This window comes from Cuculus canorus, chromosome 1, assembly GCF_017976375.1.
Source record: "Cuculus canorus isolate bCucCan1 chromosome 1, bCucCan1.pri, whole genome shotgun sequence".
NCBI classification, from domain to species: domain Eukaryota; kingdom Metazoa; phylum Chordata; class Aves; order Cuculiformes; family Cuculidae; genus Cuculus; species Cuculus canorus.
In genome coordinates this window covers 7,229,600-7,252,323 of record NC_071401.1, presented here as the reverse complement: position 1 = coordinate 7,252,323, position 22,724 = coordinate 7,229,600, and the positions used below count along the sequence as shown (strand labels likewise).

The following is a 22,724-nucleotide window of genomic DNA, read 5'->3' as shown; positions in this document are numbered from 1 at the left end:
AGTATGAGTTAAGCACAGCAGTTTCTTTGTAACAGCCCTTTTAGGAGAAGCTCTAACTTCTCAGCTCTCCTAGTTCCAGCCCTCCAGGCAAGAGTAACGCACTGCCGAGTTCCTACGCTCCTCATTGAATCCAATGAGGAACTCAGACTCCATGAACTTGGTAACAGACTCAGTTTTGACATCTCTCAATACAGCAGTCACTCAAGTTTTCCACAGAAAGGAATAAACGTTCCGTAAAAACACAGGAAAGCTGCACCAAGCCGAAATACCAATGACACAGTCAACACACAAAATCAATAGCTCTAATCTGCTACGCATTTTACATACTTCAGTGTAAGGCAACTATTCCAAGCACCATAAAGCATGTAACAGAAAAAAATGTTTAGATACCTTCCCTGAACACAGAAATAGTATCATGGTTTGACAGTGATCACAGAGAACTCTATTATTCTATTAGAAAACAGCCTATTGATATTCAGGCACTTAAGATTTCTTCCTTTCTCTTGAAGAATGATTTTGGCACTACCTCTCCTTTTTTCTCCTCTTCTCACTGACTGAAGGGAGAAGGAAAGGCAAAGCACATTCCACAGGCACTTCACTTTGAACAAAGTAACAGAAGCTTCACTGGCTTTCCTTCTTCTTCTTATCTTTAGCATCTGAGAACTAGCTAAATCCAGCGTTATAGACAGAGAAGAAACGTAGGGTCTTAAAACATGTACCATCTTCCCTGTATTAAAAACACGTACAAATACATATGCCTCTGCCATGAATCGCGTGTAGCACCTTGCAGAGACCAGCAAAACTTCAGAATACCACACAACTTCACTATTTCCACATGCTGCTTTGATGAAATCTGTGCAATCCCTTCAAAAAGGAGTATGGATCAAGATATCAAGCTCCTACCTACAGAAGGGTATTTTATACAGCTTCAGGATCCTTCCTTCACTTTTTTTGTTTGCCTTCAAAAATGTTAACCAACACCTAATAATCCTCCTAATCAGCCACAATATTGACAAAAGTCACATTAAATGCCAAGAACAAAAGGTAGTAATTATACTTGTCTATGAGTTGGAGCTACTCTGACAATATATATTCATCCTCTCTGACAGGCTAATAGACAAAAGCAAGGCATCAAGAATATTTCAAGTTATATTACCAGTAAGAATACAGGAGGTCATGATTTGAAAGACTTGACTCCTTGAACAAGCTTAACGGACAACAACCACTAAAATATCTGGGTGCACAAACAGCCTTGGTACTTCTTGAATAAACCAAAATGTAAATCTAGAAGCACTGATGCAAATACACTGACAAACAGCTTAACAAAGAGTGTCCAGGAATACACTCAGAAAAACAATGCACAGGTAAGTGAAGCTGTCACAAGATCTAGGTCTTAAACAAACAAACAAACAAACAAACAAATAAATAAAATCAGACTGAGGCCATGATGACATCAAGAGGTAGCAAGATGAACAGACACATTATAATAAATAAATTTATAGTAAGTTGATCAGAGCATAACTGGAAAAGATTCCTTGTGTCAACAGACTATATAGTTTGACAAAAATCTCTTTAAAGTAGAAATAGTTGTTGCTAACCCACATGTCAAAGATCCCATTATTTAAGTAACATCAAGAAAGGATCACGCACACAACATACAGTGCAGCAGCACATCCATCACTTCTGAATTTCGAGCACAGTTTCAATACTGGAGTTGTTTACCAGTTTCACCCTAGATCTTTCAGACTTAAAAGCAACAAGAGGAATCTTTAATAATATCTAGCGATAGCCTAGCAAACCTATGTCTAAAGTATCACAACTACAAAGAATATGAATATCCAAAATATGTATCAAGAATGCAGAAGATTCTGTGGGTAGAATCAAAGTGTAACAGTTTATTCTTGTCACAGTAACTAAGACCAGTGCTCGAGCACTTCTGCATTATCAGAAGTTTAAACGTGTAGTCATACAAGTGAAGGAGACAGGACACCAGTGACAAAAAAGATTAAAAAGCCTGAAACCATTTCAAATTTATTGCTCCTAACACCTCATAATCATCATCATCATCTCCTTCAAGCAGAACATTTTTCCTGCATTTTTATTACTCTTGCCAGCACTCCCCAAAATTGCATGTCTGAATATTAATACCATCCAAAAATCACGGAGTACAACAGCATTATAAAAAAAGATTAAAGCATACCTTAAAGTATTAATCAATCAGCATTATACAGGTGCTTCAAACATTTATTTTTTTAATATTCTATCTAACTCCGAGGCTTCCTCCCTCGGTAACATCAAGAGACAACATCGTACTGTACGATCCCACATATTTTTAGATAGCCAAAACGCAAATCAAGGATTTTCTCCTGTTCTTAGGTGTCAAATTTCCAGATAAGACACTCTCTTCTCAAGGTTCTTGGGTAACTTACACTTCCACTCTCACACATTCATCATATTATCTTTAATCTCTAAGAATCTGCACTATTAATGTGCACCGTAGAAAAAGTAACATTTGAGAATCCTTTCCCTAGAAGTACCCTCCCAACTGGAATAAACAAACAGAAGACTCACTAAAACTAAGGAGAACTACAGTAAAACATATTGTTGAGGACCTTTCTTATGAGGCAAGGATTTTTGGCCTGGAAACAAAATAACTTAAGAGGATAATGACAGAATCAAAACTGGTGTAATGTGGTGCACTACAGAACAGCTGTTAATTTGTCTTTTCTATTATTTTAACAACTATGGGAAATCACAGGAATATCAACAGAAGACACTTCTAAACAAACAAGAGGAGACAGCTCTTCACATAAACCGCAGGTCGGCAGAACTTCTTATGCAAGAGTGCCACAGATGCCAAAATTGTTTCTACGTGTTCACAAGAAGAACGGACATGCACCAATTAAGAAATTAACTAAAAATAGCATACAAGAACACTGCATAAAGTTCAAGAGATCCCCTGACCTCTAGAGCGTCACAAGCTAAGAAAATGCTCAGGAGAAAATATCGTTAAGTGCTTGGTCTGTTATTCTTCCCTGCGTGCTACACTGCAGCAGTCCCAATCCCTGCTCTCAACCAGAACAGCTCTGCCCATGTTCTTACTACAGAACATATCTCTTCTTAATTGAAAATTTTAACTATCCTCAAGGAAAAGCAGGTGTTCAGAGAAGAAATTAAGGAAAACGTAAAGCTGTGTCAATGTTGTTGGTATTCATGGTTAGGAGAATAAAAGAAAGAACGTCACTGGTAGAGAGAAAAACAAACAATGTGAAAATCTTCATTACTAAGTTAAAAAGGGAACAAACCCCCTCATAAAACTTCCTGACTATTTTAAATATCACTGATTCATTCCTTGTTTCAGAAGTACAGAATCACAGAATCATGCAGACTGGAGGGATCTCCAGAGGTCAAATGCAACCTCCTGCTTAAAGCAGGTCCAGAGCTGTTTGATCAGAATCCTGTCGAGTTAAATTTGAGCATCTCCAAGGATGAACATTCCACAATCTCTCTGGAGGATTTCACCACCCTCACAGACAGAAAGCTTTTCCTTCTATCTAAATCATGCTTCTCCTTCTTTCAAGTCACATCTATTGTCTCTCATCCCTCCACTGTGCACTACTAGAAGAGTCCAACTTTATCCTCTCTGTACCCTCCCATTAGATAACTCATTCTTCCTTAGTCTTCTCAAGGTTGAACAAATGAAGCCTGTCCTCTTATGTCATTGTTCCAGCCCTCTACGAACATCTTGGTTGCTCTCCACTGAACTGGCATTGCTATATCAACACTTTTCACACAGAGGAATCCAAAACTCGACACCGCACCCCAGGTGCAGTGTCAGAAGTGCAGAACGACGGGAAGGGCAGGGCGTGGAAATAATTCCATGATCTGCTGACTAAACTCAGGCTAACGTAGCAGTAGGCTGCCCAGAGAGGCTCCAGGGTCCTCATCTTTGGAGATATTCAAAACTCTAATGGACATGGTCCTGGGTGACCCGCTCCAGGTGACCCTGCTTGAGCAAGGAAGGGGCCAAAAATTGTATCTATTAGATTACTAAGTTCAAAATTGAAGTTAATCCAGAGGCAAAATTTCTAGAGAAAAGTGGCCCAGTGCCATCTGAGGGGAGATTTAATGCAAAAGTGGTCTTGACTATACCTCTCCCTCACTACCCTACTTAAGATTCTGCACTGAGATGACCTAATTTTAGCTAGATCTACTGCATATTTGACCTTTCCAAAGTATAAAGTAAATGCAGAAGCCTGAATGTCCTTCTGTTCTTATATTTGATTCTAAATCCACTGACTCTTTCACAACTTGTTTGTATAACCCGTTAGAAACTTAATCCCGGAATCAGGTATACTTCATGATAGGAATCTCATGATAGATAACTGAGAAAAGACATTACAAAACACTTGATGTAATTTAAAAATTATTACCAGTTACAGTTAATTTCAAATCTTCATTCTCTCCACTAGGAAAGTGTTGAATTAAATTAGCAACTACAAAAGTGGCTATCAAGATGCAAGACAAAACAGATGAATGGGACATATTTCAAAAATACAAGCATTGTTGCAACAGAAACTCAAATTCCTGGGAATAAGAGAGAATTCACTTGGAGGGTTTCTGAGGAATTTTTATTCTTGCCATTATCACCAACAATGATTTCAAGAGGAGCCTTGTTCTTCCTTTGTATTGTACTGAAAGCACCATGAAAGCTGAAGTCTAGAGCTCTTCTTGCTTACATCCTACTAAGAAGGATCAAGCCCTACAATATCGGCCAATACTGTAGTTTCATGGTATTTTAGAAGTAAGCCTCACCTCCATTCGCAACTGAAGCTAATAAAAGTCTCTGTTCTTGAATCTTCTGGCTGCAAGAGTATTTCAATAAAACTATCAGTGCCTTGCATTTACGCACGTGTGCTGCAGATTATTCTTCTTGAATAAGGAAAACAGTATGATCTGCTTTACATGTCTTCAGGACAGAGGTCAGGATGAAGACCATGCCTGCAGCGTAAGAGAGTTTTCTTGCTACAACTTCTCGCATGCAAGGGCCAGTCCATCCAGAAGAACAGAATACCAACTGGTTGCTACAATGTTATGTAGCAGTCCAAAGACTTGTTTCCAGTTAAAGGAAATACTTTGCAGTTAAACTCATACACAGAAACTCCACAGAAAAAAGGATTGGTACACACTTCTCAATCCAGGCAAAAACTTCTCTGGTAGCTTTACAGAGAAACGGTTTCAGATTAGAAATAAGATAAATACTGTCAAAGATTCTGGAAAAGAATATTCCCTGACAGAAACACAGTTTGAACCTCTGTTCAAACAGAAAGGTAAAGGACAAAGATAGACATTTTCTGTAAGGAGAAAAGCAGAGATATTCACTACATGGAATTCTATGATGACAGACACCCATTAGCAAGGAAACTAAAAAAACAGCAGCTAAACTACTTTGAAAGAAGGGCAGCCCTGATGGACCCAGAAGCAACACACATGAATAAGATAAGAACCAGATGTCAACAGAATCCCTAACAGTAAAGAAAGAAGAAATTGTTTTATTTTTTCAGTCTTCTCAAATACCACACCCAAATAATCTTTCCCCCAAGAATAACAACTGTAAATTCTTCCCTGCTCCAAAAGAGATTAAGATTATTAACAGTTCAAAAGCATTTGCACAAATATAAGGAGCAAAAGCTGAAGTACTTGCTTTTGCTGCCCTTGAACACCAAGTGATTTGTGTTTACATTCCATCAGCTGAACTCTGCAAACAGTCAAATCAATAAGTTATCCAGAAACTTTTCTCTGGCATCTGCAGCTGCCAGTGCTCCCTCTTTTCACCAGTTTTGTTCCTGCACTCAAAACACTTGCTTTCATGCCTTCAAGAAAATCATAACTGAAAATCTCTTCCTACTGCATCGAAAAGCAAGGTACTGTTACTGAACGTTTCAGCTGCTTCCATTTCGCTTTTTTTCCCCTCTTCCCCTCAACCCTGCTCAATTACCCCAGGTACAGCAGCTCATGGATGTGGTTATAGCCATCCCAAGACCAATACCTAGTTATACCACTTCCTTGCTTCCTCTTCCTATGAATTTCCTGCATTCCCACATGGATCACACCTCACAACTTTGACTGCCGTAAGACTATTCTTCAGAACTACAAAACTGTTTTTACATCTCTGATGTACCTACCTCACTTTATCTTCTGAAGTACTGACAAAACATCATCCTGAACACTTGCTATGGATGATGTTCAGCCGTCTAAGGAAGCTGATTATATAGTTTTTATAGAAGAGCACAAAATTCTACAGCCGAAGACAGACATTTGGAGCAGAACTGGCAAAATAAATGGTTCCAGAAACAGGAATAAAAAAAGAAAGATAGCAGAAAAGGCAGAAGAATAGGATAGTTTCTAGCAAGACTTGATTTACATCAGAGATGCAAGAAACTAGACACGTAAATAACAAGAGGCCTGAAAAAAAACCAACCCACGCTACTAAGCAAGAAAGAGGAGCTGATTATTTCTTGGTTGATAGAAATTTCTGTCATATAACCATGGGAAGTTAAGCAAAAAGCATTCAGCTCCATTTGTACAAGTGTATGAAGTTTTATCAGAGTTTACTTAATACCAAACCAAGTATTACTCAAAATGAGACAGAAGTGGTTTACTATATGAGGAAGAGATTCCATTATTAAACCACAGTTGGAACTGTCTGAAACCACAGAAGTTTTTTAAAAATTATCAGAAATATATTTTAAAAAAAAGGAAAAAAACACAGTATTTCTAATATTTCTGCATAAATGAGCGGTTCAACTCTCACAATTACTGGTTTTGTCAACAGTATTTAGCCTTCAAACAGACCTTTGAAAGCAATACTTTACAAAGCAGAAACAATTGCAGGAAAAGCTGCAGGTTTTGTAGTTAATTCTACTATCAAAATAAAAACAAAGACAGATCTGTCTTAATAGCAAAGAAGTACAGAAAAAGAGCAGGCACTGCACGGGACAAGACGAAGTTGAAACCCCTTTTTGCTTCCATTGAAATACTACGTGACGACATTCTATCATAGCATTCAGTGAGATTTAAACCAGTGGAGACTAAATACAAACTCTCTATAAACAATGACCGAGAAGTTACAGAGCTGATACACCTATTATCATATATAGTGAAGGTTCCTAAACCCCTATACCCAGATCAAGCAGATGAAATGAGTTTTAGGAGTTTCACAAAAACCAGCTGTTTGACAAGGAGCAGAATCTGAAGGAAGCGCAACCACCTAGGTTGGCTTTTCTCCTATTGCTTGTAAGTGAATTGCTTAAAGGGAGGACATAACCTGGTCAGTGTTGAAGCAGGTTCAGCGGCAAGTCTTCATCTCATCAAATCAGTCAACTAAATGCACTGTTATTCAGTATTGAAGGAAAATTTTCACCAGATGAAAAGACACTGCAAACATCCTCTCCAACTAGGAAAACACTCACTTGGCTTGCATTCACCCAGTACTCACTTCATGGCAGAACTATCAGGAAGTCTACGAAGAGATAGCTAGAACTCCGTCTCCCCTTTCCTGACAGCACACAAAGATTGTAGCTTTTAAGATGCACCCAAAGCAAGTGGATCTCGGGTCATATTCTAACAAGAGGAATTTTAGTTAAGGAAACAAAGCAAAGAAAGTAAAGGAACATTTGAAACCAGTAAAGCACTAAATTACTATGGCCAGTGCTCAGGCCAGTAAGCAAAGCAGTTGAAGACCATATTTTCAAAAGCAGGCACAGAGTCAGCTTTGTCTTAGTCGAACAACAGAAAACTAAAGGGTATGGTTGGCTGTACAAGCCAAGATACAGAATTCACGTGTACCTTAGAATAAGGTTGTCAAGCCTGTACCCCAATCCAGCAAACTAGGACACAAACAACATTGCAACTGCCTTCAAAAGGAAAGTCTAATTTTGTAGAGATAGAAAATATGCAATAGTATCAAAACCACTGAAACAACATTTATATGCTTTTTGTTAATATGTCTTCATGGCAGGCGTATTTGGGTTTGGTTTCAATTTATGGTACAGATACTAATTTTTAGATGAGTCACTAAACTAGTTTTTAAAATGGCTGCATTCTCTTTTTAATTATATGTTCTTATTTTTAATTATATGAAATGCCCAGTTGAAGAAATAAAGTATTTCAGCATTTGCACAATTATACAGACAATTTAGCCACCTCCTTGTCAGATATGATCCCAGTCTCTTCTTACATTGTCTTTTATTAGCTTTGTTTACTGCCATTCTCTAAGTTCCTCTTCCCGTCTACACCTGAAGCACTTGAACTTCAGTGCAACAAATTTTATGATCTAGTGATAGTAGTATTCTTCAGGCTTAAAAAAAAATAACCACTTCAAATAAGGGTTCTGGTTTTGACTTTTTAATCTACATTGTCATGGTGATATCATTTCTGAAGGAAGGATTTTATCATAGTTTGCTCTTTGTTAAAAAAGCTTGATTTGCACTTAGCTGTCTTTATGAATGGCTGTTGTGCCACCAGGAATTCTCTTGCACATGACACTAGTTAGGCTACACTTATTTTTAAAAAAGAAGTCTTACACAATTTATTCATCTATTTATTTTTCATAGCTTATTTAAAATTATAGAAACCTAAGCTCTGTAATTACTACAGTTTTAGGTAAGAAAGAACAGCCATTACCTCTCAGAAAAGCAGAACACAAGATGCGATATTCAAGATCATTTGTGTCTCAGTTTTAAAGCAGGGTCTGAAATTGCTACATACAAAGCCAAGTGCATCCATCACCTTAAAAGGCAGCTTATGCACTTCAGAAAAAAAAAAACTACTCCCCATCCCAGGAATAACACTGTTTCTTACTCCCATCAACAGTCTAAAGCAGAGGAAAGAGAAACCCTTTGTAGCCGATGGATTATTTGCACTCAGAACGTGGCCATTCCGAGAGCCACAGTAGTTATTATTACCCACAATTTTAATTTTTTTTCATTCCAGGAAGAAAAAAATGTCCATGATAAGTTATTGAAAAATAATTGTTCAAATCAGTGTAACATTTATTCAAAAAATAGGAATGAAGTATATAGATTGATACAAGTAATAAGAAACAGTTTTCATTTATTACTACTACAAATGTATAGCATATATTGATGGTGTACGACATTTACAATATTAACTGCTTAATACAAAGCTCATACCAGTAAGACCTATGCAATTTAACAACTGTTTGAAAGAAAACATTTGCTAAAACTATTGTGACACATAATAATCAGTTGTACAACACAATGCTGTCATCAAACGATACATCAACTTTTCCTGTATTATTGACTCAATGAAGTTTATTTCAGTATGCAATAGTGACTCTCCCATATTGTCTCCTTCACCGGTTCTCCTTTAAAAGCAAGATCTAATAAAATTTCCACGAAAACATCGTTACGACTGAACAAAGCAACCTACGATTTACCAATCATGGCCCAATGAGTTGGCAGTGATGTGCTGTAAAGTCTACGCTCCTTTTTTGAAAAACAGAACTCCTTTGTAATGTTTAGTCTAAAAAAAACTTAATTCAAATGTTCAAACCTAAATAAATCCTGCTGGACAACTAAATATTCTCAAATAATTGTGTCCTGAGCAACTCTGACACCTACAACATGCACTATAAGCTCCTAAATTTTCAGTTGCAGTTTCTCTTAGTATCAAAAATACCCCTATAATCACCACTACAAACCAGATGCAAAATTAAGTTTCTCACAGCCTACTGCAGTTCCCCAGTATCAAATATTTCCACAAAAGAATTAAGAACTTGCTTGAATAAAGTCTGTTGTCAGACCTGAATGCACCAAAACAACGTGTCTCAATTTTAAAGGTTCTCTTAAGGATCCTCACAATACTCAACACTACTTGTGAAGATTCCCGATACTCCAAACTCTTCCTCCTCCCCATATCAAACCAGAACATACAACTTGCTACCCATATCCTTCCCATTCTCAAATACATATCTAAACACAAAATACAACAACATCTGAACAAATATAGCGTAGTCTGTAATGAGTTAAGTAGAGATTTATCATTCGACCTCTCAAAATTCCACGTTCCTTTCATAATTCCATGTGTAGTGCATGTTATACTGGTTGTGTGGGAATGTCTCAAGTTCAAAGTTAATCTCATGCCTTTTTGTTTCTTCGAGAGACAGTATTCAACGTTTCTTCAAGTCTTTCCATGGCTTCTCGACATGCCTACGTTTTTAGTATCTCGGAAACCTATCCTGTCCCTTTTGGTATAGCTGTGACAAAAGAATAACGCTTATGTTAAGTTTTCAGTTGCGCTGTTTACATATGCACGTTTCCAGATATGCTGTTTGCACATTGCATATACATGAGAACAGCCATCCCCAAAAGCATCAAAACTGATTGTGCAAAGAGAAAAAACAGACATACATTAAAGAACTTAAAACATTCAGCACTGCACTCCCTTTTCTCTTGGATCACTGGTTTTGTAAAAATGGAAAGAGACTAATAAGGAACCCAAAGCAGTGTGCACTACTGGAGTCACTCATATATTCAAATGTGAATTCCACAATCAGACAAAAGAGATTTCTTGCTAGTAAAATAGCACTTCTGTATTTCTTAACAGTGCCCTTGTAAACTTGGAGCAGAATGTACCAAGAAAAAAAGCTACAGGAAAAAAAAAAAAAATCCTCAAATTGCATACCCTCCCCCAAAATATTTAATATTTCAGAGCTATCCTATTAAAACCACAAATACTGTGATTAACTTTTAAACCTTCCAGCCAGCATTAGCAACGGTTCAGAGCTAAGCTGGCTCTCTAATACATAAAAGACATCAGTATTAGATTTCTTGATTTGGAATTATTTTTAACCACAACAATTATGACTATCTTAATGGTCTTAAGCATAAATAAAAAACAAACCAAGTAAAGAAAATGAAAGCACAAAATTCAACACATGGAAGGATGAAAGTAACAATACATTTTGAAATCCTATGCTGTACAATGTAGGAGATGAGGCTAGTACAGGTACACAGCCGATGTGTAACCTGTTAGAGCATTTTCACAGCAATGTCCAATCTGTATGCTCTGCACATATACAAATGTTTTGATTGCATAAAAGCAAGCTTTTATACGTAAAGAGAATATCACTTAAGGACCAGTAAGCCTGCATGCTTGGCTTGCTATTAATATACTTGATAGTAATACATCCATAAGAAAGAAACAGAATTATTAATAGAGTTTAGTTTCAATACTTTCATTAATAACGAATATGTATTGCTATTATAGCAACATCAAAAAAAGCCAGTTTACTAAAGGTCCAATCTGGCCAGTTTGCCCTCACTGACGTTAACCTCATTTTTCAGAAGTCTTTTGTTACTTAAGACTTCTAATGAGAAGTGAAAACATGTTATAAATAACTGTGTAAATATAAGTACTATTAATGCTTATTTAATTTCAATTTCTAGGTAAAGAATTACCTGCTTGTATTCACCAACGCAGTTCTGACAGCAGAATCTTTTCTGCTGACCATCAATAGTAAGAATATTGTTTCCAGCTCCTTTACTGGGCAAATACTCCCCACAATGCTCACAGCAATTCATTATTAAACCATTTGCCATCCTGTATCTATTGAAGCAATGGTCGCTGCACAGCTTATGAGTCATATTTTTAAAGCTAACTTCATGACGAATCTGGAAAATAAAAATAAAGAAGTACTCTGTCACTACGCAAGCACAAAGTTGCCTTAAACTAATAAACAAGCCAGAAGTCTTACATTCAAGTACAAAAACTAAAACCAGATTATACTAGCTCACTATTTAAGAACAGAAATACTTAAAATGACCATGAAATACAGAAACAGAAATTGGTTTCTGTTGTCCCCAAAGTTCTAGAAAAAAATTTGTTCTTGTAGCCTAGGAGCAAAGATCACAGGGAAGTATGTAATAACTGCATATTAGAGAAGAAGGTTAATTTAAGTGATTTTACAAAACAACTTAATTTGCAGGCCAACAACATGGCATATAAAGACTGGCCAGACACATATGCTGTGTAACATAGCAGTACGAATTATGGTGGGCCCAGTAATGGCATCAAGAGTAGATTAATACATTAAAGAGAATTTATAATTACACATATTCTACATATCTCTAAAGAACATTGGCATGATCTTTCATAATGTACAGTAAAAAGATGTAAATAATACAGTAAATCTTGACTGTTTTCAACAATTCTTCAATGTGAGAGATCTGGGTTATAATACCAGATTCTGCACCTAATAACATTGTTGAAGGCAGCTACACGGTATCAGCAAAAGGTCATTCAAGTTTCTGAAACAAGTTTCTGAATTCTTTCTTTCTTCCTTCATTTGCTTTATATGAATATTAAGCTCGCATATCTTACTATGTTACTGCATATGAAAATACTGAATCTGATTTTAAATTTCCTGAATTTCTCTTACTTCAGAATATAAATTATTAATATTGTCATTATTCAGAAAGAGAAAAAAAAAAACAGACCTCAGTTAGTTTACCACAAATAGTGCATCTTGATTTATTCAAAGCTCCTTTTGAGGGATTCTGTTTATCTTCATAAAAGGATAAACATGACGTACTGCAAAACTCCTGGAAAGACTCACTTGAATCCACTTGAGCAACAATGGTACCTTTCATTGTTGTTATATCTCTGAAAGAGAAAAAAAACCCCTCTAGTATGCTTCTGTATACACATACCTATTTAAACAAGGGCACTATGCTTGTTCTTCCTTTTAACATTTCAAACCAGTTTGTGGGTGTGCAATTGTTAGACACAAGACAAACACTAAGTTTCATAACATTTTACAACTACTATAAACACTGCAAGTACAATGTCCTTCCTCAGTAAAAATCTGTTCTAAAGTTTGGATTTGGGCTATTTTTTCCCATTACATTATTCTAGAACTAAGTGACATTAACAAACCATTAGGTACCAGTTGTGGCAAACTCAGTCTTATACAAAAAACAAATACAGAAAATTTTAACTAGTCCTTTTGTAACTTTACACAAACGCTTTACTTAAGTTCCATACGAAAAATTCATATTTATAGTAAAAGGCAAGAAATAGTATTTATTTGTATATAACTCCACCATACCCAGTATTAACCTTGCGATATGATGAGAGGAAAAGAAAGGGTTGTTTTCTCACCCTTAAAAATACAACTAGAAAGCTTATAGATCTACCACAAACTTACCTAGAGGTTTCATCACTTAAAATTAAAAAAAAAGTTAATTCCATTACTGTTAAATTCCGAAGCTCCCAAACAATTTGTGCAGTTGGCCTATGAAACTGCACCAACTTAACACACAAAACCAGACAAGCAAATTAATTTTCTTGATGGTTGAAATAGTGAACCTTCTGTCTAACCACAACCACTTACGCTGGTTTTCACTGAAGTTAATTTTAAGACTTCCTTGGCCTTCCTTGGCAGTCACATGCTTCCTTGGCCTTCCTTGGCAGTCACATGCTGCACACACTGCAATCTTAGCAAAGCTGCTAACACCAGCTTGTCAGTGCATGATCAGGTCTCCCAAACTTCTAAGGTAATTTCTAAGGTAGTTTCACTCTTAATGCCAAACTATCATATACCTTAAATTAGAAGAAATAAGGAGAACTAAAAACCTCCTCCTTTGCCCCATCATTAACAGGAAATCTTGTTGAGCAGAATAAATAAAACGACTGGCACATCTGGATCTATACTGACATCATAACAGAATACCAGCTGGAGAAGACATGCCCCAGAGACTCATGCTTTGGAGCTCTAAAACTAGGATGAGCGGGAAAAATTCCAACACTGTTTTATGCTTCCCTAGACAGACTCCCTTAAAAATAAAACTTATTGCCCCCGGATATTAACACTTCCAAGCCTCCCTTCTTCCATCAAAGGAAAGTCAGCAGATTTTGGTTTGCCCTTTGGCAAGCCAGTAACGATTTGTGTTGTGGACTGTTATCACTTGTGTTCTCCAAAACAAAGCCAGAGCTCCTGCCCTGAGGAGCTCACAGTTTCTGGCTAGATTCCACCAGCACTTACATACACTATTAACTTGTATCAAAGGACACAAGGGGGAAATCAAAAACAGTAACGCTGGCCAATAAATCTAAAAACACTTAAGGAGAATGCCAGGTATTTCCTATACTTTCCCTGTTATAAAAATTTCTTTGTAGTTCCAGAGGTTTAGAAGAGCACTAGAAAAGTGGTTTACAAAAAAATATGTAAGAATTCTGACCGTCCAAATGGGGTTATACAATTTTCTCAAAAAGTCACTATAGGCTTCACTTTTTCCACTTAATCTACACATTTAAAGATAAATTAAGCATTGCCTCTGAAAGTCTGACTTAAAACATTCATCAACTAAAATCAACAACCATAACTACAATCAACTATTATCATGTATCCAACCTACATTCAAGATCTGGTTCTTGCTAGACTCCTTATCTTTTCACTGAACTGCATTTTGACGATATTACGTCTGCTCTAGTAAGAGAAAAACACAGAAGCAGGTACAGAGCAAAATGCACCTGGTTTACTACCACCAAGTAGCAAAAAACTGCAATAAAGCTGTAAAAAAATCTGGATTCGCAAATTAAGCCACTACAGAGAAACAATTTCGTGCATATTCCCATCTACAAGAAGGGTTGCGGGGAGGATCCGGGGAACTACAGGCCTGTGAGTCTGACCTCAGTGCCGGGGAAAGTCATGGAACAGGTAATCTTGAGTGCTATCATGACACACATGCAAGAGAACGGGGTGATCAGGCCCAGTCAACATGGGTTCACAAAGGGCAGATCTTGCCAAACTAACCTGATCGCCTACTATGACAAAATGACTCAACTACTGGATGGGGGAAAGGCTGTGGATGTAGTCTTCTTGGACTTCAGTAAAGCCTTTGACACAGTTTCTCACAGCATTCTGCTTCAGAAACTGTCAGCCTCTGGCCTGGACAGGCGCACACTCTCCTGGGTTGAAAACTGGGTTGGATGGCCGGGCCCAGAGAGTGGGGGTCAATGGAGTTAACTCCAGCTGGAGGCCGGTCACAAGTGGGGTTCCTCAGGGCTCGGTACTGGGTCCAGCTCTGTTCAATGTCTTTATCAATGACCTGGATGAAGGCATTGAGTGCACCCTCAGCAAGTTTGCGGATGACACTAAGCTGGGTGGAAGCATGGATCTGCTGGAGAGTAGGGAGGTTCTGCAAACGGATCTGAACAGGCTGGACCGCTGGTCTGAGGCCAATGGCGTGAGGTTTAACAAGGCCAAATGCCGGGTCCTGCACTTGGGGCACAACAACCCTATGCAGTGCTACAGACCTGGGGAAGAGTGGCTGGAGAGCTGCACGGAAGAGAAGGACCTGGGAGTGTTGGTTGACAGCCGACTGAACATGAGCCAGCAGTGTGCCCAGGTGGCCAAGAAGGCCAATGGCATCTTGGCTTGTATCAGAAACGGTGTGACCAGCAGGTCCATGGAGGTTATTCTCCCTCTGTACTCAGCACTGGTGAGACCGCACCTTGAGTACTGTGTTCAGTTCTGGGCCCCTCACCACAAGAAGGATGTTGAGGCTCTGGTTGAAGCTGGTGAGGGGGCTGGAGAACAAGTCTTACGAGGAGCGGCTGAGAGAGCTGGGGTTGTTTAGCCTGGAGAAGAGGAGGCTGAGGGGAGACCTTATTACTCTCTACAACTACCTGAAAGGAGGTTGTGGAGAGGAGGGAGTTGGCCTCTTCTCCTAAGTGATGGAGGACAGGACAAGGGGGAATGGCCTGAAGCTCTGCCAGGGGAGGTTCAGGCTGGATATCAGAAAAAAATTCTTCACAGAAAGAGTCATCAGCCACTGGAACAGGCTACCCAGGGAGGTGGTTGAGTCACCTTCCCTGGAGCTGTTTAAGGAATGGGTGGATGAAGCGCTTAGGGACATGGTTTAAGGGAGTGTTAGGAATGGCTGGACTGGATGATCCTGTGGGTCCTTTCCAACCTGGTGATTCTATGATATACTGTCTTCTATTTAACTGTTATTGAGTAAGCAACTGCATATTAATGGAAGAGTAGGTACCAACTGCACCTCAAAAATGTCGAATGTGACTTCACAGAGGTTCTCTGGAAATCAAATAATAAATAAACTACTTCAAGTAACCCCAAAAGCTAGGTATTTTTCTCATCATTCAAAAATAAAGCCTTTTCATTTAGGGTAGTTCCGTATGTAGCCTCTTACAACACACAGGTATCTCCAAAGTTGCAAGAGAGTTCAGATTTAGCCACAAGTTTTGAAGATTTCAGTCAGAAATTAAAGGATTAGTCTAATCTTCATCTTTATATATAATAAAACTAACTGAATATGGTAGTCACCAGAGTAATTCTGTAAAAACCTAACTTATAAAACACTTGCAAGCCAACAGAAAGAGTACAGAGTATTTTTAACTCGCTCTGTAGAGGCAAGGGTTGAGAAAATTTGAGCTTTTACATATATTTTAAAAAAGCTAAAATCTTTTAAATCTGCTAGGTTTTCAGTGTACCAAGGTATGAATACACAGGTTATGAATACTTTCTATATAGTCTCAGTGAGTCTCAAGTAAAACAAAAACAAAACATAATCGGATCACTAGCTTCCATCTGAATAAAAGCCATTAATCCCCCACACGGCACACTGAACTACAATGTTTTCACTGTTTTAAATCTGTGATAGAGCAAAGACTACCCTTCCCAAAACATACATTAACAAAGGTAATCTGTACTGCAAGCTGCCTTTAGTCCAGGAAGAGTCCATCACTTAACCAGTGTCACTGCAGGGTCCACTGGACTGAGACAGTAATCAGTATACCAAAAGAAAAAGACAGGACAACTATTCCATACAGCTAACACTCCCTCAGCACAATAATGGAAGACTTCTTTTTGGCAACTCCAAGTCTGGGAAATAATGAAAAATTCCAAGTCAAAACTAACCAATAATTTAGAATAAGCCATTCCTAGGTCACTCTGTACTGCTTACTTAAGGTATCTTCAACTTCAAAAGTTGCCATAACTCCCCATAACTATGGGGAAAGTCTAAGGCTTCTCTCTCTCTCTCCACACTGCCAACAATGGAAAACCTCCCAGATTTCTTCCCGCTTCCTACAAGTATCAGCTGCTCCTCCTTTTAAAGCCTCTAGATTTTATATCTTCGTCTATCAAAATGAACGCTTTCTATACAACACAAGTCCACTTTTTTCATAAAGTACTTTAGATATAAAGAATATATCTTGTCACGTGACAATACCATAACTCAGTCACCTTGTAAAAACTAATTTTTAGTGCACTGGTTTTTGTAGAAACAATACCATACTCTTGAGTTCAAAAGTTGGTAGAATTTTCATTTTGTTATAGCAGACACAGTGAATTTAACATTTCCAAACAACATTAATGTGATGCTGTATAAAATGCTTGTACAGTCAGATTTAATATAATTTATGGAGCAATTCTCACACATGTATGAGAGTCTCCAGTATTACTGGATTTGGCTGCTAGTATGAAAAAAAAAAATCAAAAATCTCTTACTTTCTGCACATAACACAAAGCTTCTTTGGAGCAGGTTTGTGTGAGAACGATGAGAGGCAGGTAGTAGAACAAAAAAGGTGAGCTGATCCTTTTCGCTGATATGCAGTCTGTCCCTTTTGCAAAGGCTTTTTGCAGTTTGCGCACGTGACTTTCACCTGTTTGGAAGGCTGCTGCTGGGCAGATGGCTGGAAAATCTGCTTAGGAAGTGATGCTACAGGTGACAAGGAATCCACACCTGGTTGCTTCTGATTCCTAGGGAAGGAAGCTGACTGGGATATCCAAGAATCTTCAAGAGAAAAAAACAAACACCAAAAAACTAAGTGAACTGACACATACATATGTATCAAATAATATTCACGGACGAATGAGCATAAAATCAGTTTCCTGTTAGAACTGACAATTAACAGAAGAAAAATGGTATTTTAGAAATTCAGGTTTAAAGTCAAATGCTGTTTGATGGCGCCACTCTCCACTGTTACAAAGCTTCACAACATCAACAGATTTCAGGATGGTACCATCCTACACCTACTGACAAGTTTTGCAGACCTCGATTCACTTACACCAAGTTTACAAACCGGTCATTCTATCTTCAAGACAGAACTGCAATTACCAACTGCAATTTTTTTTGTTAAAAAGAGACCAACAGAGAACATGGAATTCCTACACTAAAGTTTGAGCTATAAACTCCACAAATTTGTAAGAACATAGAATCATAGAATAGCTAGGGTTGGAAGGGACCTTAAAGATCATCTAGTTCCAACCCACTTGCAATGGGCAGGGACATCCCACTAAATCAGGCTGCCCAGATCTGGACGTGGAATCTTAGGTTTTCGTTAGTTACTTTGCTGCGAAGCTTTAACAAGCATCTGTACAATTTCATGCCCAGCCTCCATGATAAACTCCAGACCTGGTGTTCCCCACACTACTTTCCTAGTGCAGCCTGCAGCCAGAGAACCAAACTACAGTTAGGATAAAGAGCACATCTGGGATCTGCATCCATGCCATTTTCCTCTCACAGTTCCTATTTTTTTCAATTAACTTTTCAATGCAATGAATACCGCTTAACATGCAAATTGGCAGAGCCCTCCCAGAGTTTTCTCCTTAGAAATCAATAAACCTAGAAAACAATATTTCACTAAGTTCTGGCACTACACAAATCCATATCCCTGTGTTCCAGGCTCCACTAGTCTTCCATCTGTCTGTGGTACTAAGTCATCTTTGCCAAATCTTTTGTAGTATAACATGCTACAAGTAAAACTTTTTCTCCAACAGAAATATATCTAGAAAAATCACGTGCTTCTGTTAAATTACATGCTCGCCATCTTCATTTGGAGCAGAACATACTGCTCTGGGGGAAAATAAATGTAATTTCTAGGCTTTCCTTTGTAATTTAACCTTTCATTTTAAATAGCTGTCACCAGAATATAGGAATGCCAAGCTTCTGAAGAAAACCAAGAATGACACATTACCTAAGCATGAATTAAAACCTGAAGAGGAACTTCTTGCCATTATAAAAAAAAATACTGACACACATTTTCAAGAGTATGTCTCAGCTACCCCAAGTACCATCACTGCACATGGGACTTACCTTTCAAGCTTTCTATTCCTAGCATCTACAACAGTACTTCACTGTCACTTACTGACTAGTAAACATTTACAAAAGTATTACTATTACGTAGAACTTGTGCTACTACTTCTAAGTAAAGAGTAAACACAGCACTTACTGTAACTAAATAAAAATACTCAAACTTTGACTCTGTTACTACAGTAATTCAGTATATTCCTGGATAATTACTACAACTAGTATTAGCAACCAAATATAAGAAAGATGATTTTAATTTCTGTAACTTCTAACAAAAATCTTAACCTACAGACTTCAGCAACTGATCATACCTTGCTGTAAGGGACATTACATTGGTCCATAATCATTCATTCAATAGAAGGCACCCTTTCCTCATGCTATTTTCTGAAGTCCTCTGTTTTCGCAAGAGGGTTTTACTAGTAACATATTCTACTACATAGTTTTAATTACTTGTAGGGACAGAAGTTCCCTTGTTACAGCAACAAACAAGGTACATTTCTTAGCAAGCTGAAGATCATCTTCTGTTGTGACTTCATAGCTGTCAAGGATGTCCTTGACATATTTAAGATAAGTTCGAAATTTACCTATTGTAATGCTTGAGGGTAAAAAGAAAAGCTGGAATGAAAGGATGAAGGGAAGAGAGAAAGGAAGCAGAACAAAGCACATTCCTCTTCGAGCCATTGAGGAAGTTTACCTTTGAAGGCATGAGTATCCATCCGTACTGACAAACTGAGACATGTTTCCACAGTGCCTAAAGTTAAAATTCACTTGAGTGCTCTCTTCAAACTTTTCTATACTATTATGTCTACTACCTCAGATATATTTATGTCCTGATAGCCCCTTAACATCCCAAAATATTTTTTGATTCTTCTCTTTTCTCACAGGTTTTAATTGGGAACACATTGTATCTTTTATCAGGAATAGGTAGGATGTGCAGTGAAGTTAGGTGTGCTTGTAATTCCAATAGCATCCACCTAACATTCACAAAAACTTGAGTCCGCTACGCATACTTGAGTTTGAAATCTCTACCATGATTGCCTAGTACCTCATTAAGATTATTTTGTATTTCCTTAGTATCTTAAATCTCCAGACAGCCTTTGTTAATTGACATTTTGTTGGCATTTCTCCTTCCACAAGCACACCACAAGAACATCTAAAGTTCTTGCCTTTCCTTTTTGTGCATTCATTTCTTCCCTATCACATCTTCACAGAGATTAATTTTTACATTGTGACTTTTCTTAACATCTCACTTTTTAGCCATGTCACCTCCTTGCCTTTATATTATTTACAAAGGATTTTGGAATCCATTTTTCATGTCCTTGAACTGAGGTGGTGCATCACACTTCCTTAAGTTGTTTCCTGATGAATTTCCATGCTTCACTGCCCTTATGTCTTCAACCTTCAGGTTCTTTAATGGCCAAGTTTTTGCGACTGTAAAGTATCATGTTCGATTTCGTCTTAATATAACAGCTCTTCACAGTCTTCTCATTCTTTCTCACTCATTCCTGTTCTAAACTGCTATAAAATTATTCCTTACTCTCATTTCTACCAACACATCTATTTGTGGAGCCACCTTGCGAAAATGGTTCAATGAAACAGTCTTTTTTAAAAAGCTGCAAAAAAAAAAAAAGTATCAGCACAACTTGGGGCAAAGGTGAGGAGGAAGACAGTAATAAAAGTTTTACAGAGGCATGCAGCTCTTGAATCATATTCAGCCACATCTGCATTAATGACCTGGTTCAGAGCAGGACAGTTCAGAACTGCATCCTCAGTTCACTCAGTGTTGATGATGGCTTTGGAGATGTTTTTACACACAAAAAGCCTAAATCACATTGCATTCAGAGAAGCAAAACCTAAATTCTAGTCCCAAGGCATTTGGAACTCATCTGCATGTACTTCTGTTCATCACCTTGGACATCTATAAGACTTTTGATATGGCCCCCCCAAAATGTTCTTGCTGTTAAATTGAAGACACATGGATATGATGGATAAGAATTGGCTGGATGGCTGGCTGCAAAGAATTACAGTTAACAGCTCAATGTCTAACTGGAAACCAGCAATGACCTCAAGGGTCTGTACTTTAAACTGATACTATTTAATATCTTCACCCACAGAGACAGTGGAATTAAGTGCAACCTCAGCAAGTTTATAGATAACACCAAGCTGAGTGGTGCAGTTGGTAAGAAAAAGGGAAGGGATGCCATCCAGAGGGACCTTGTTAAGCTTGAAAAGTGGACCTAATTGAACCTTATGAAGCTCATTAAGGCCAAGTGCAAGATGCTGCACACATGTCAGGGCAATCCTGACTATCAATATAAACTGGGGGATAAACAGATTGAGAGCAGCCCTGCACAGCAGGACCTGTGGGTACTGGTGGATGAGAAGCTGGACATAAAGTGGCAATGTCGGCTCAAAGCCCAGAAAGTCAACAGTATCCTGAGCTGTGTCAAAAGAAGCCTGGTCAACAGGTCAAAAGAGGTGATTCTTCCCCTCTACTCCACTCTGGTGACAACTTGCCTGGAGTACTGCATCCAGCCTTGGGGTTCCCAGAGCAAGAGAAACACAGGCTTGTTAGAACAGGTCCAGAGGAGGGCCACTAAAAAAGACAAAAGGCTAGAACACCTTGCCTGTGAAGAAAGGCAAAGAGATTTGGGGTTGTTCAACCTAGAGAACAGAAGGCTGTAGGAAGGCCACACTACAGCCTTTCGATATATAAAGGGGATATATAGAAAGATGGAAAGACACTCTTTACTAAGACATGTAGTGACAGGACAAAGGATAATGGTTTTAAACTAAGAGAGGGTAGATTTAGACTAGATATAAGGAAGAAATTATTTTACAGCGAGGGTGGTGAAACCGTGGGTGCCTAGAGAAGTTGCGGATGCCTTAGCACTAGAAGCGTTCAGGGTTAGGTTGGATGGGGCGATGGGGCCTTCAGCAACCTGATTTATCTAAAGATGTGCCTGTCCATGGGACAACTACCACTAAAAGTCTCTTCCAACCCAAACCACAATAGGTTCTGAATTAATGAGTTGCACATTATGCACCCACTGCTTCCCATACTGTGGAGGCCCTTAGCTGAGGGGAATAGACTAAGACTGATCTAGAAGAAATCTTCCAAGCCACATACGGAATCATATAATCATTCAGATTGGAAAAGACCTTGAAGACCATTGAATCTAACCATAGATCTAACACTGCCAACTCCATCAGTAGACAATGTCCCTAAGCATCACATCTACACGTCCCTTATATACCTCCACAGATGGCAACTTAACCACTTCCCTGAGCGGCCCATTCCAGTGCTTGATAACCCTTTCAGTAAAGATTTTTTTCCTAATATCCAGCCTAAACCTCCCATGATGCAACCTGAGGCCATTTCCTCCCATACTACCGCTTGTTACTTGGGACAAGGAACCAACACTGACCTCACTACAACCTCCTTTCCTGGAGTTGCAGTGAGTGGAAAGGTCTCCTCTCAGCTTCCCCTTCTCCAGATTCAGTAGCTCCAGGTTTCTCAGCTGCTCCTCATAAGACTTGTGCTCCAGATCCTTCACCAGCTTCGCTCCCCTTCTGTGCACGTGC

At 38.4% G+C, this 22,724-nt stretch overlaps 1 protein-coding gene across 6 annotated transcripts in view; it reads right to left on the bottom strand.

Annotated features, from left to right (window-relative positions):
- ZMYM2 (zinc finger MYM-type containing 2) overlaps nt 1-22,724 on the bottom strand; it is a 96,978-nt gene that overhangs the window by 47,208 nt on the left and 27,046 nt on the right. For all 6 annotated transcript variants that reach the window (XM_054064664.1, XM_054064670.1, XM_054064642.1 and 3 more), the window contains 3 exons: nt 17,558-17,843; nt 12,522-12,687; nt 11,484-11,696 (listed from right to left, as the gene is read on the bottom strand). In XM_054064664.1, the coding sequence (XP_053920639.1) occupies nt 11,484-11,696; nt 12,522-12,687; nt 17,558-17,843 (665 nt within the window). The remainder of the gene's footprint in view (nt 1-11,483; nt 11,697-12,521; nt 12,688-17,557; nt 17,844-22,724) is intronic.